At 39.5% G+C, this 14,378-nt stretch overlaps 1 protein-coding gene across 4 annotated transcripts in view; it reads right to left on the bottom strand.

The window, feature by feature from the left end:
- Positions 1–14,378, bottom strand: part of STAG1 (STAG1 cohesin complex component) — a 164,062-nt gene that overhangs the window by 64,067 nt on the left and 85,617 nt on the right. For all 4 annotated transcript variants that reach the window (XM_062005897.1, XM_062005894.1, XM_062005898.1 and 1 more), the window contains exons 6-8: positions 10,175–10,251; positions 5,269–5,473; positions 2,478–2,629 (exon numbers count right to left, since the gene is read on the bottom strand). In XM_062005897.1, the coding sequence (XP_061861881.1) occupies positions 2,478–2,629; positions 5,269–5,473; positions 10,175–10,251 (434 nt within the window). The remainder of the gene's footprint in view (positions 1–2,477; positions 2,630–5,268; positions 5,474–10,174; positions 10,252–14,378) is intronic.

The raw sequence follows: 14,378 nt of genomic DNA, 5'->3' as shown, positions 1-14,378 counted from the left end.
TAATGAGGCCCTGAAAGGGAAAGGGGAAGCTCCCAGATGGGTATGAATGGCTAATGTGAAAACCTCAGAAGAGAGGTAGGAGAGACTGAACTTTACAAGCCATGAGAAGGTTAAGGTGCTGAAGACAAGTGTACTTCCACATCTCTTTGAATGAGAAGTTGAGCAGCTCTGTACAGATGGCTTCCTCTCTCTTTTTCTGGTGGTTCTACAGGGAATTTACAGCTTACTATAAACATGGTAGGTTATCAGCTATATCACTGACATGGGCAGAGCAGGTGGAGAAGCAGAATCAAAGATTCAGCAGGTCCACGTGAGATGCCTTTTACTTTTGTGTTCTAATGTTTAAAAGATGCAATTCTCAAATGTATCTGTTTCACTAATGAATTAACAATTCCTTGAAAAATGGGGATTTTCTCCAAAATTTTAAATGCATTTTTCACTCTCAGCTTTTCTAGATCACATACTTGAATTTGAATGCTTAACTTCAGGCACTTTGAGAGAGCTCTTGTCTTGGGATTTCTGCTCTTATCCCCCTTAAACCTAAGTAAAATAAAGGGAAACACTTTCTTCTTGACTCTGCAAGCATTTTGAGGAGCTCAAAAACACATGTATGACAAACATCAAATTTGCATTACTATTAAACCAAATCTTCCCTGTTTTGTGTCAGATTGTTACATAAATCATCCAGTTTGGTTGAAAATCTCATTGACAAGAACAGACAAGAACATGTTGTTCTCACATTAGACATGTAAAAGATGACACAAGAACTAAACACTTCAGTGCGTTCCATCTCTTCTACTTCAGGCTCATTTGCCACACTTAGTGTGCCAACCTCATGAAGATAAACACATGCCCATGTATGTGCCTCTGAGAGCTGATTATGATGGCACTACATCAGAAGTGTCAACTAAGGAAATGCCAGCACAGAAGACTATTTTAAATTCAATATATTTAAACATGGGCAATTATGTTGGGAATTCATATACAAAGCCATTATGTCATCTAAACCTACTAGATCTGTTCTGTACAGAACCCTTTACCATGCTTACCACCATGTATCTGAGGACATCCTCAGTCACCATCAGTTCTCTCTGCCTTACTCCTATGCATTACTTTCATCAGTTTTAGTGAGCACTAATTCAAGGGAGACTGAACACAACTATATCAAAAGTTAAAGTTAGCCAAATGCTCCTACTTCTTTCAGGGTTTCAAAGTCTCTTCTAGTCAATTCAAAGCCTCTCCAGAGTAATCAAATATTGCATCTCCAAGAGACTTTGAAAAGAAGAGCTGAAGGAACGAGTATAGGGGATGTCCAGAGACAGAGAGATACTAACTCAGGTTCTCATCACTGCCATTAGTGACTTTACCCTTCTGAGGGAATTCAAAGCAACAATCAACAACTTTGGAATAGAAACTGCACTGCAGCTATTATAACAAACCAATTTTGCTTTTTAAAATGCTTTAAGGCCGACATTGAATTTATTATTTAATTGAAAGCATTTCACTCAGTTTGTGTAGGAGAGATTGTGCTTGCCTTGCACTTTAATGCATGCTTTTTAAGAGTTATGGAAACCAAATAAAACTGTGTTACAGACTATAGGGGTAAATTAAAAATAAAAATACATAACTGTAATTAAGCCCAGACAAAGCCTATCAGGTCAAGCAATTTTGAGCCCAAGTTATACCTAAAAGAATCTGAAGCACATAAATGTATAGCACCCAGATATCCCTAACTTGCTACAAAGTAAAAGAGTGGTGGAGGAAATATATTCAAAGCCAAGGTATTAAAAATAATACATTTTAATCTAAGTCACATACACTTCATTTTTAAAATCATCTTATGATTTTTACATGGCAGCATTACAGATTATGGCTGTTTGGGTGTGTATGTGCTCATTTTCTACTTGTCGTCTTTAAATTTCTTTTAAGTATGACTCTCAAACTGAATTCCCTGGGATGTAATACTTTATTTAGGGATGATTACAGCAGCCTTCTAATGATTTTGTTCATCTAATGCCAGAGTGGTACTTACTAAAAGCAACTTTTACATCTCCCTAGCTTCTTCTCCCTGAGACCAGGTGCTATAGTCCCCACTCCAGCAGATAGAAAAAGAAGTACTAATGAGACACTAGGTAACGGTTGCAGTGATCAAAGGGAGAAGTGGGCAGTGCAGTGAGGGACTACATGTGGTCATCTCTTCAAAATCTTTTTGCATAATCAGTTACTGCTTACAACCTGAGACTCATTTTCTTCCTGCCTGGTCATATACACAAGCCTGAGAACAGAAATTATCCCGTGTGTGCAGAACAGCACACAAACTCAACTGCACGTGTTAATGCAAGATTTACAAAGGTCACACAAACTGACCGCAGAACTCATCTCTTGTTTACCACTACTCAAGTCACAAACCACCCTGGATCTTCTGTTGGAGGGACAGCACATGAACCAGGAAAACAAAAATTCATCTTTTCACTTGCCTCTTTTCTTTTCTGAAGCAGCAGCTCCAATCTTTCATTAGCTCTTTTGCCAATCATTTTGTTTCTCTCAGCTTCATACTGCCTCTGTGTATTATCCTGATGAATGCTCAGGTTTAAGGCAACATTCACAAGAGCAGTCATAAGCTTCATAGCTGCAAAGGCAGAAGACAGAATATAACTCTTTACCTGTGGTCAGAATTCAAAAATATTACCTCAGTAGACCCATAGTCACAGAAAATAATCAACTCGACCCTGACACAAAGCCATCTGGAAAGGCACTTCCCACCCAAGCAATGCTCAGGTCACTTGGCCAACGTAAAGATCAGAAAAGAGAGGATATAGATAATGTACTGAGCTCCAGGCAATGCTCTTTGTGATCTTCTCCAGAAAATCCTGCAAGTCCTGAGCACATCACATCAGTGAGCAAAGATGTGAATCTGCAGGATCAGCGTACGCCATGAGCTAGTTACTGTGGAGTGAGTTACGTTATGCAGAATCAGTAAGCATCACTACAGACTCCTCCATACTGAGGGTAACTCTTAACCAATAGCTTCTGAGCATTACTCAATCTACAAGCACTGTTTCTCTGAAAGTAAGACTGATATTGCTCTAAAGTTGTATAAAAGTATGATTAAACTTTGTGTACCCCTGTATATGCATTTTCACACATGCTGGATATAGTATTTTTAATATATATTTTTCTGTCTTAATTTATGTTTACAAAGACATTAATAAGGGTCTTTTCCATGTTCTCTGTGGTTACATTGAGTATCACATTTTACTGAAAAAATCAGCAAAATAATGTTAAGAAATCATCACATCTGCTCTGACTACATATGCAGCATTGTCTTCAAGTTAGAAAAGCAACTAACTCCAGAAACTCCAGAAACACCCACTTGTACATCCTTGCCTTAAGTTTCTTGCTGTAGTGAATCATCTCTCATTCAAATTGGCTAGCAAGAGGAAAACTGAGAACAAAGACTTCAAAAACACGCCTTCAAGAATACATCAAATGCTATAAAAGCAGGGGGTTATAACCTTTGTCAAAACTGCACATCATCCTGCTGACCTCTGCTCTGCAAGTCAGCAACGTCATTAAATGTGCAAAAAGCTTGAAGGAAATTTGCAGAGTGAAGCTCTCAAGCTTGTTAAAACCAACAAGCAAACAGCATGTATTATCACTGGAAAATGCTGGAGAGCTTTGGCAGCTCCTTTTCTAATGTATTTCCTAGATACATGTGTTTCTAACTCAAGAAGTCAGAAATGGCTTATATAACTGAAGCTAATTGCGATGAACCTTGGCTTTAGCATTTGCTTGTCCTTGCTTGAAGTTTTTAGCAACATAACTCGTTCCAAATGGATTACAGAATTCATAATAGCAACTATTTCTTCCACACACTTGTGTACTATCTCTAATGTACAATGTTCCTTTCTGTCTTTTCCATCAAGCCTCTTGTGTTTCCCAAACATCTGTCCTACACACTGATGAACCCATCAGGAAAAGAAAGCAGAGTGCATACCTCACCCCATCATCCCTCTCCTGTGAAATAACCAACCACAGTCTAAGCAAAGAGCAAATCAAAACCACCTGGAACTGATGACAGTATCAGCTGGAAAGGAATACAGTTTCCATCTCCTTTTAAACAATGGGCACAGATTTCCAGAAGGTTACCTGCAGCTCAAGTAGTGTTCACCTTTCAACACTGAACATGGAAACTCTAAACCTGGAAACTTGCACCTGCATAATTCATGTTTTTATCATCCTGTTACTGAGTAAGGGGAAGAAAGCAAGGGGATAGGTTTCCAAAAGAGTTCAGTCACTGTGAAGTGAAGGTTTTGGTTTTCAGTTTTCAAATTAAAGTCTAATCAAATCGGGAGTTGGTTTTTCAGTACCACTGGAAATTTGCCTTTTACTGAGATTCACAGCAAGAGATGAAGTTTTAAACAAACTCTGATGGGATTAGTTGGATGGTGGGTATTACACTTGGAAATCTGGACAAAGTTGTGAGAGGCAGACTGTGGAAAGAATAGCTAAGTCAGTAACAAACATGACCAGTAGAAATATTCAGATTATGCCAAATATCTCCTAGAAAGGCCTCAAATATTTGGCATGGTCTATGAACTGTTTCTGAAAGGGATGAGCATGTAATGAGCTTTAGACACCCACATCCATCCTGGCCACCCTGTTATTGCTTTGTAATTGGAGAAAAACTGTTATTTCTAGAGAGCAATTCCTCCATCTTATGGCAATCATCTCACTTAGGTCAGATGAAATACACTCACGGAAAGCCTGTTTCTGTCTAATGATACACTCAGTGCTTTCCTCAGATACAGGTAGGTGTGCAATGTGGCAGGAGGTAGAAGACAGTGAAACCTACCAGCTATGGCTCAGTGCTCCTAAACTTAATGCTTCTCAGGAGTGAAGGCAGAGATTTTATTTTCAGTGCACTGAAATTCTTTGATAACACAATTTTCCTGACACATCCTCAGAATAAATTTGTACTCTAAGACAGAAAGTTATGAAGACATTCTATACAACAAACAAACAACTAATAGCGACATACAAGACATAAGCATGTCACTTTTGATTCAGAGGATTCACTAGAATCTCTAAGATGAAACTGCTCAAACAAAAAAAGTGTGTTTTAAGTATAGTTATACTTATGGTACTTAGATTTGATCAAGCTTTCCAGAGTTTCCAGTGCTAATTCAGCCCTAATGAAAATTAGGAGCAACTCTCAAAAGCAGCTACTGCTTTGAAAGAAACTCTTCACTATGCTAGCTTACTTACCAGCTAATGTACTGGTGTGCCTGAAAGCCCGGACCTGGGAATCTGACAAACCAGTCAGAAGAGAGATGACTGTGTCCATCATGTACTCATCATAAATGATGCTATATTGACACTGTCGAATGAGCACGCCAATGAACTCGCAGAAGTTGGATCGAAACTTCTTCCACTGTGGCCCAGGCATGGTAAGTGGATAATCACCACTGTCCTGAAGAACAAGAAGATTAGAATAGGATTAAAAATCTCCCCCATTTGATTTCTTTTGATGATATTCTAGACATCATGGTCCATGTTTTTTTAATCTAAACACTATTTTCTTCAAGCCAACGGAGAATAACAAATAAAACCAGCATGTTATTCTGTAAGTGTTCTAGACTTGCAATATTAGCTCTGTATAGTCCAAAATATGCACCAAGATGCAATTCTTCTTGTGTCTTGGGTTAAGAAGGGGAGGGAGAGGATGAGCAAGAAATATTTCAAAGCATTTAAGGTTAAAGTCTGAAGAAATGCTTGTGTGATTGAAGGTTTGTGTCATTCTCCATCCCCACTTAAATCCTGTGTTAATATTCTAAACGCCCCTTCTCACAAACTTTGCCTCACTCAATTTTACAATTGAGATCTTTTCAGAAAGTCAATATGGCTCTTTTTAATGAAATCTTTAAAAAAAACACCCTTTTCTAGCGGTAAAACCTGCATTCTAATAGAAATAATGGAAATTTTACTCCAGGTTGTTGTGCCCCGTACAGCTTTGTACACCCCAACTTCCAGTCTCTCCCCAAAGACATGAAGTCAGTAGTATCAAAGTTAAATCCACTTGTACATATTTATTCAGTGTTTTTATGAAGAACAAGCACTTCTGTTGTCTCAGAACTTGTCTTATAGGCCAGACTGAACCATGTAAACTCAGTTACACACATGTAAAGGAGCTGTCATGAAATAATCTTTTACCTAAACTTCATAAACAACATTCCCCTTCAGCAAAAAGCCCTGTCAAATTTAACCAAATCACACATGTTTTAATCATACTAAAATAATGATTGGAATTGCAAAGGCAAGTGTACAGATGTTAGAAAAAGACGAAATTACAGGGCACTCTTCATGACCTTTCTGTCCCATTCACTGAAATGCTGAATGATAATCATCTTAATGAGCAGCATTTTTACCTCTAACTTTGAATGCCCAATCTGAGAGATAGAGGAGCTTTGGTTTAAAAACACATTTCAGAGAGCTGTAAAGCTCCCGACATAAAGATATCTCCATCACGTTTAATTGTAGCTGGAAGCCCTCAGAACTTCTGTGAATTAAATTAAGTGTTTTGAGGTAGAAATCCAGACAGAAAACACCTAAAATATGCAGCAGTGTCACAGCTGTGCTCTGTGTTTCAAAGTGTTCTTTGTTGATGTCTGCTGATATTCACTAACAAGAGCATTAAAGTGCCCTGGCTTGCCATGCAAATACAAGCCCTGCAGTAGTCTTGTTTCAATTTAAGACAAAAATTAAAATGCTGAAACTTTACCTTCAATGTTTCCTGACAGTAACTCCATACAAACATGCCAAACTCCCTTTTCATCTCTACACTTAAGTCTTAGTTTCACAAACAACCTCCAGACTAACGGAAGTCCATACAACTGCACACTAGACCATCCTTTCAAGAAGCATGAGGAGTTTGCACCAAGAACATCTCATCGTCGTCAAGAATAAATTTACAGTCAAGCCACTTCATTGGATTTCTTTTTTTGAATCACAGAATCTTAAGAGTTGGAATGAACCTGGAAAGCTCATCCAGTGCAACCCCCTGCCAGAGCAGCACCACCTAGAGCAGGGCACACAGGGACTCATCCAGGTGGGTTTGGAATGATCTCAGAGAAGGAGACTCCACAGCCCATCTGGGCAGCCCCTGCCAGTGCTCCCTCACCTCAACAGGGAACAAAGTTCTCCTTGTGCTTCTTTAAATAACAAAAACAACACATGAATGCAGCAACTGGGACCAGCAGCCATCTGATTACTGTGTCACTGACAGAATGACGTGATGATCTTGGAAAAGTAAAGAAAGAGGAAACCTCCATATTTTCAGTGGTGACAAAATACTTTCTGGGCAGCATACTGTGCTAATGAACAGATAACACAAGGCTTTGTTCTAGTTAATACTACACTTGTACGTTTATTTCCCTCAGCTCCAGGCTTGTAGAAATGAAAATGGCTAGTCTGAAGCTGACAGTAAAGGTAGGTTGGGTGGGTAGACTGGCCTCATTATTTTGACAAGACCCTCATTATTGTTTTCACTCCCCCACAATCAGATCATTACCTTCTCAAGGACTGACAAGGGATTTAAGGACATGAGAGCACAGCAGGGCAAGGGAAGTGTTGTGGTGACAAGAACCCTAGGCAACTGATTTGTCTCAGGATGACACAGAGCAGACAGACACTGGGAGTCCTGGGGTACAGGGAAGAGGTGCTACAGGTACAATGGCAACAGCAGGATTTACAATGACAAATTGAGGGCTGTTCCTCGGCTGTGCAGAAAATGGTTGAGTTTTAATAAAATCAGGTATGAATACCTGGTCCAGCCACCACTGGTCTCCTCCTGGCTCCCTTTCTTTCACTGCTTCCTATAGCCTTAAAATAATAAACCCCATGCCAGGAGGGGCTCAAACAAGCAGTCTAGTCAGTCTGCATGGAGCCAGTGAGCACATCCAACGGCATTGCTGAGTGGAGGCAAGAAGCAGATTTGCCTCAGTTGTCTCCATCTTTCCCCAGCAAGAAAAAAAAGGGTCAGGAAGGATCCTGCTGCTTTGGTGAATTTAGCTTGAGTCACCTTTCATCTAAGGACTGTCACTGGCAAATGGTATCTGTAACCAACAGCTCTCCCAGCAACAAATGACTGTTGTTGTGAATGTTGGGCACAAAGCAGAGTGCCAATGCCCACAGCAATTGTAAAATCTTCTTGCTGAAGACTGAGAGATTGTGTTTGCTTGTTTCATTATGTACTTTACCCTGAACACTAAATAAGCTGCTCTTGTTTTACAAGCTTATGTTCTTGTGACTATGACATCCTTTTAGGCACAGACCAACCTGAAATATCATGATTAGCAATATGAACAAATGGGGCATATAACAGTTACAAACTTACTGTGCTGTGATCATCTGCCAGATGAACATGGGGTGAAGTCTGCACTAAATTCTAAAACATTTCCCATTGCTAACAGGGTATGAGTTTATCCCTGACATCAAAACATTCACTGGGTTGTGGTGTAAGACTAATAATTTCATGTTTTTGTACTAAACCTCACAAGTTCTCCCAGAAATCCATCCAAGTGTTAAGGCAGAAGCTAGAACAGAAACTTTGTCAGAACTGCAGATGTTCAGAAAAGTTTTAGGTAATGGGGAATGTAAGGTTATGGACCAGCAACTGTAATGCTTTGGGAGAGGTTGGCTACAGGTATATTCACATTGTGCATAAGCAAGAGAGTTTTTTCTTCCTTTGAGAAAAAGCTTTTGCAGTTTTTGAAAAGGGTTTTTTGAAACATATTTTCCTCTGTCAAGTGTGGGACAATCCTCCCCTGGGCAAAACCAGTGTTCCCTGGCTTTTGGAGAGTGCCTGTGCCATTCCATTTTGTACAACAGGGATAGAATTTATTCAATACCCAATACTGTTTTCAAATTATTAACTCGGATTGAGTGACATTTTAAAATGCAAAACTGTTTCAGTAAGAAAGTAGCCTGGATTGATAGAAACCTTTTATTCACCACTGAACACCTACATTTTATTTGCTGTAGCCTGATGCACCTGTATACAAACGCCCTGAGTGACTACCTGAGTATAACAACATGACTAGAGTTAGTTAAGCACATATTTAAACATTTCATTGTTCCAGGCCATGAACAAGAAGGAAATCCAGCAGAATAAAATCCTTAAAATGAGCAGTGTTCACTTGTATTGCTTTATTTTTTTGAATCACAGAACCACTGCTGTCCTACAGAAAACTCATGTTCCAGCATTTGTTTTCCTCACTTAAAAATCAGAATATTTAAGATTTTATACATGAAAAATCAAAGAGTTTGAAAAATCTCAAAGCTCAAAAGCATTCAGCATTAGGAACATTTTTATTTTGACAGAAGATCCCCAATCTGAATTGTAACACACTTGCTACAACTATGATACTCAGATCTTTTTGTTCTGTAATACTCTTCCAAAATGTTAACTCTCACATAAAGTTACTGTTAGGTTTAAATTGCCATTTCAAATGAACAGAACGTTAATGAGAACACAGAAAATGGAGCAGAATGCTGCAGATGCCAAGGCCTGCAGCCCTGGCACAGGAATCTGTTTGTTGAATGATGGTAGTACCAAGAAGTGAACTCCAAAATCCAGGATGCCACCACCAATTTTAGTGGGACACAGTTCTTACTGCCTCCTCTTATTAACCTCTGACACCCAAAACACAAAGACATCCTCAAAGCCATAGAATGACATACAAGGGTCGACCAGGGCAATCACGGACTCAAAGTGGTTCTTGCAGAGTCAGACATGGCCAGGCTCTCTCACAGCACCAGCCATCAGATTGCTCCATGCTTTTGTGTGATAGTACATGTGAGCTCTCACATTGGCTAACTGATGAACTTTTCAGTAGCAGTATTTCAGCACCCAGGGCCTACTCAAGTCAGAATACTCACTTGCCAAGAGGAGCAAAGAGGACTTTTTAGTTTTCCCATTATTTGTCTTTCCTAAAGCTCACTTGGGTTTGTTATTCCTCATCCAATTGTTTAAATCACTGCTTTGCTTGGCAGTGCAATTTCTCACACTGAGACACTGCTTATCCACTGGTTACTGCCCACTGCACATTCATTTTAAAACAGAGTATTCCATAACATATCTCCTAATGTTTAAAGAACTATTTGTATACTATACCTCATCAAATTCTTCTGTCATTTTCCTTATGATTTCTGCATTTTGCATGTTCCTGAACATTTCAATTCTTACAGTACCTGTAATGTAATGAACAAAAGAAATTAACCCATTTTTTATGGCATCAAAACATCAGTGTCCTTCTGCTGCTAAATTTACAGCTCCAGAATAAATATGAAAGAATATATAATGTAACAATAACAAGAACGCACTGAACGAGACTGTCTCTTGAAGAAGTGGGGGAAAAAAGTCTTCTGTCCCATATAGTGCTGTCAGATGAGGGGTTGGTAAAATTTCCTTTCTTTTCACAGTTTACAAGTGAGCAAGAGTGATCCAGGATTGATGGCAATGCAGGACTCCCGCCATGTCTGCACTTGCCAAGTGGTTTTAATTTAGCATGCAAACTAAAATTACCATCTTTCAGTTCCACTGCCACTACTAGTAATTCTCCTCTTTTTATGCTGGTTCACCTAGATTATAGATATACCATGATCTCCACAGGGAGGCACAGGAGTGGTTTTCAAAGTGCTCAGCTCAGGACCAGCACAGCTTAGTGACTGAGGTGCAGCATTGTGTGAACGGAGCCTACAGCCCCTGCAGACTACATCACAATTGCATGATGTAGTGCCACTGTCAGCAAGTCTTCCCCAAAACCAACAGTCTCCAAAGGGCTCAGTCAAAATGTGAGCCAGCTCAGGATCAAGAGCAGCAACTGCACCCATTATTCCTGCATTTGGATGATGACATTCTGCCCGATTACCTGAACGGTGAAGTTGACAGCATTAACTTCTCCTTGTAAATTGAACAAAGTGACCAAAATTGAAAATAGAACAACACAACAGCACTAAATGAAAACTCTTGTGACTTGACTCTGAAATCAGTCCCCCTAAACAAAATATTTTACATGTTATTGCCTTTGCCAATAGACATTGCCCAAACATCCAGTCATGTAACAGAAGTCAACAAAGAGAATGTTATTTTTTTTGCTGATACAGGATTTTCTCTTTTGCCACTTCAGAATCTTCTTTTGTTAATGGAGGAAATGCAGAAAAATTAAGCAAACCACAGAGCTACAAAATCCATCCCAACATCATTAGCATTACAAAGAGTAAAGTCCCCCTGCTTTTGCAAATAGTTCAATTGGATTAACGATCCACTGCACGGCTCCAAAAATTCAAACCCCAAGAGAAGCAACGTAACAGCTAAAAGTATTAACCCCTGTACAAAAGAGAAAGAGAACTGAAGTATATTAAATATTGTAACAAAGCTTTCATTCTGATATTTTATTCCTTGAAAAGAAAAAGTAGTAGAAATATATGAACTAGAAAATATGCAAACACAGTTACAGCACAGCAACCCTGGGTATCTTGGTAGGGGTGCTGTTTTAAAACACAATATAAACATTGATTTCTTTAATTGGTTTTGTTCCCTCATGAAAAGATATGTCCTTGTTATGCATTTCATACTAAGTAACGCTGTGAACCTCAGTTGTAACAACAGGGATTGAAGTTTGTGCATAGTAATCTCCATGTTATTGATAAACAATCAGCAATGCAACATAGTACTATAAAACAAGAAACCCAAGAGAATGCTACTAGATTACAGCTTTATCAGCTTTCAAATCATGTGTACGTGCAGCTGCATTTCAATGTTTCCCTCCAATATGAAAGATTTCTCTTGAGTGAGTGCAGCAGTTTCACAGTACATGTCAGTGTATTGAAGAGTGGACACCTCAACTGCCCTAATACGTCTTTCCCTCACTGCATGTGGTCATTTATTGCTCTTCTCGTTTGTAATACAATCCTCACTGCAAAAGTAATCTACTGACTTTTGTTATTGTGTTTTTATAGCCCTGTTTCTAATTTTATTCCTACCCATTTGTGGCTTCTGCCAACAACCTGAGTGAGTTTCCTTGTAACACAGAACCACGTTACTTCACCACAAGAAGTGCCGTAACTAAAATTCCTTGTTAATGTAGTTCTGTCACTTCAAATCTCCCTTCTACTTTCCATCATTCTGTTGTCATTCTGTGTATCATTTATCTGTGAAGATACTGAATGCAATTACGCTAGAGTCACTATTACTCAGTGGCTCAGACACTTCAGCAATCTTCTGCATGTTCCTTCACAGTCAGGTATATTTTTTCTCTCCGGAAACGAGTTTCAGGAGGTGACTGCTCAAAGCACTGCTGCAACAATTCTGCAAGTGCAGCTGCAGTGCCCAGAGAAAGCTGATGGCTGCTCCTGCATGCACACACCCTGCGTGTTACCATCAGACAACAAACTGCACACACTGTGCAACAGACACATGGAACCTGCCCCGACCTTGGCCACAGGGAAAGGAGGCAAACGTAGCACTACAGACCACAGGCAGCTTCCCTTGAATCATGCTGTTTACCTTCCATGATAAAACTGAGACAGCATCAGCTATGTGCTGGGCACTTCAGGACTTCTACTCATCGCTATTGAGAAGTGTTACAGGTAAGGCAGGTGTGGATTCTACACATCCCTTCCTAAGAAACAATGGTCCAGTTCTTTCTCGTTACCAGGTAGGGGCATGCAGAGGAAGAAACACACTTTGGACATGTCCTAGGGATGTCAGACTGGAGAAGAGCTCAACATTGATAAGGACATGTCAGCAAGCATTAAGACAAACAGTGCTTATCAACTCAGTGTCATGCCTCATTCTTTCCATGTGCCCAAACTGAGTAAGCTGTGAGAAAACTGGTGGGGAAATTGCAGCTCAACACTGAAGTCATTAGTTATAAAATAAGCCCACAGTCTCCTGCCAAAAAAGGATTAATCGTGGGGCATTAAATTTGTGGTGATTGATCAGTATTTCCCAACCACACAAACAGGAGAAACAGTAACCAGAAGAAAGATTTATAAAGGCATCTCATTAAGACACCAGAAGATTTGCCCTGGAAAGTATGATATGAAAAAGGCAAATGTTCTCTTTTGCATTAGCTGAAAGATGATGGTTGGGATCAGAGCGCTGGGAAGTAATCTTGACTGTTGAAATTGTCAAGGCACGGCAAGTTTAATAAAGATCTTGCAAGGATGGATGATGATTACAGAATTGCTGGATGGGCAATATTTCTTTCCCTTGATGTCATTCACTGTGCATTTTCTATACCTTTCTCCCCACTTACCATTTAGATCATAAGAAATAACTCACTTCTACATGGTGGAATTGTCTTGGAGGTGTCAGTGACAAATCTCTGTATGGAAGATGTTAAACAAAGACTGAAGTCAAGCCATAAATAGCACATGATTTCTCACTGCTCAGCTTGGGTCATGGTACACTTCTGTAACACTTCATTCACTGTTCCCAAATGACTGTTGCCTGAAACTACCCAGGAATTACTCAGGGCCAGTAAAAGAGTTGACTTTCTGTGGCTTGCTCGTGATCGCACAGGAACAATGAAGTAGATCTTACCTCATCGGAATCAATAGGCATTAATCATTCATCTAAATGGAAGCAGTACTGGGAGAGCTCAAGTGCATCCAAATAGATGCTGAGACTCCTAAATCCCATCAGGGCTCCTAATTTTCTATTGATTTATGTGCTTGAAAACTGGAACACTTCACTACAGGCAGAAGTCAACCTAAATACTTAAGTTCACCTAAATACTTTGCTAAATTTCACCTTTTCCAGCACATGCAAGAATACAAGACCTTTTCATCGATTTATTTCCCAGTTCTTCCTGTTGCTTCTGCCACCAATGAAGCAGTATTCAAAAACCAGTATCAGCCTTAAAGAAACAGCCCTAATTCATCCTTAGAACAGCTTTAGACCATGAACTCCTACTGAATGAATCAGCAAGAATTCCAAAGGGAAAAAAAAAGTAGAGCCTCACGCAATTAAGACTTCAAACAGAATCACAGGCAACTGTTAAAGAAAACTAGCTGTCAGTTCCCAAAATATGTTCCAATGTGTCCTCTGAAACCTCCCTGCAATGTTAACTCCTTACCATTCCCTGGTACACAGTATACACAGGAACAGTGTACTCTCTTGCTGCAGTCCAGCTTTTTAATTGACCTTGTACTTATCAATTCACATACCAGAATATATTTTGTTACTCTTTCATTTAAGACAAGCTCCTTTTCCTGAATATTCAGATGTTAATTTTGCAAAATATCCTTCCCAGCCATTTGTTTGAATTAGATAAAGATCTGAAAAGCCATTGCAGAGAACTGTGTTAGCC

The sequence above is a fragment of the Colius striatus genome, chromosome 12 (assembly GCF_028858725.1).
Source record: "Colius striatus isolate bColStr4 chromosome 12, bColStr4.1.hap1, whole genome shotgun sequence".
NCBI classification, from domain to species: domain Eukaryota; kingdom Metazoa; phylum Chordata; class Aves; order Coliiformes; family Coliidae; genus Colius; species Colius striatus.
Note: the sequence above shows the minus strand (reverse complement) of the source record. Positions and strands in the feature narration are given on the sequence as shown.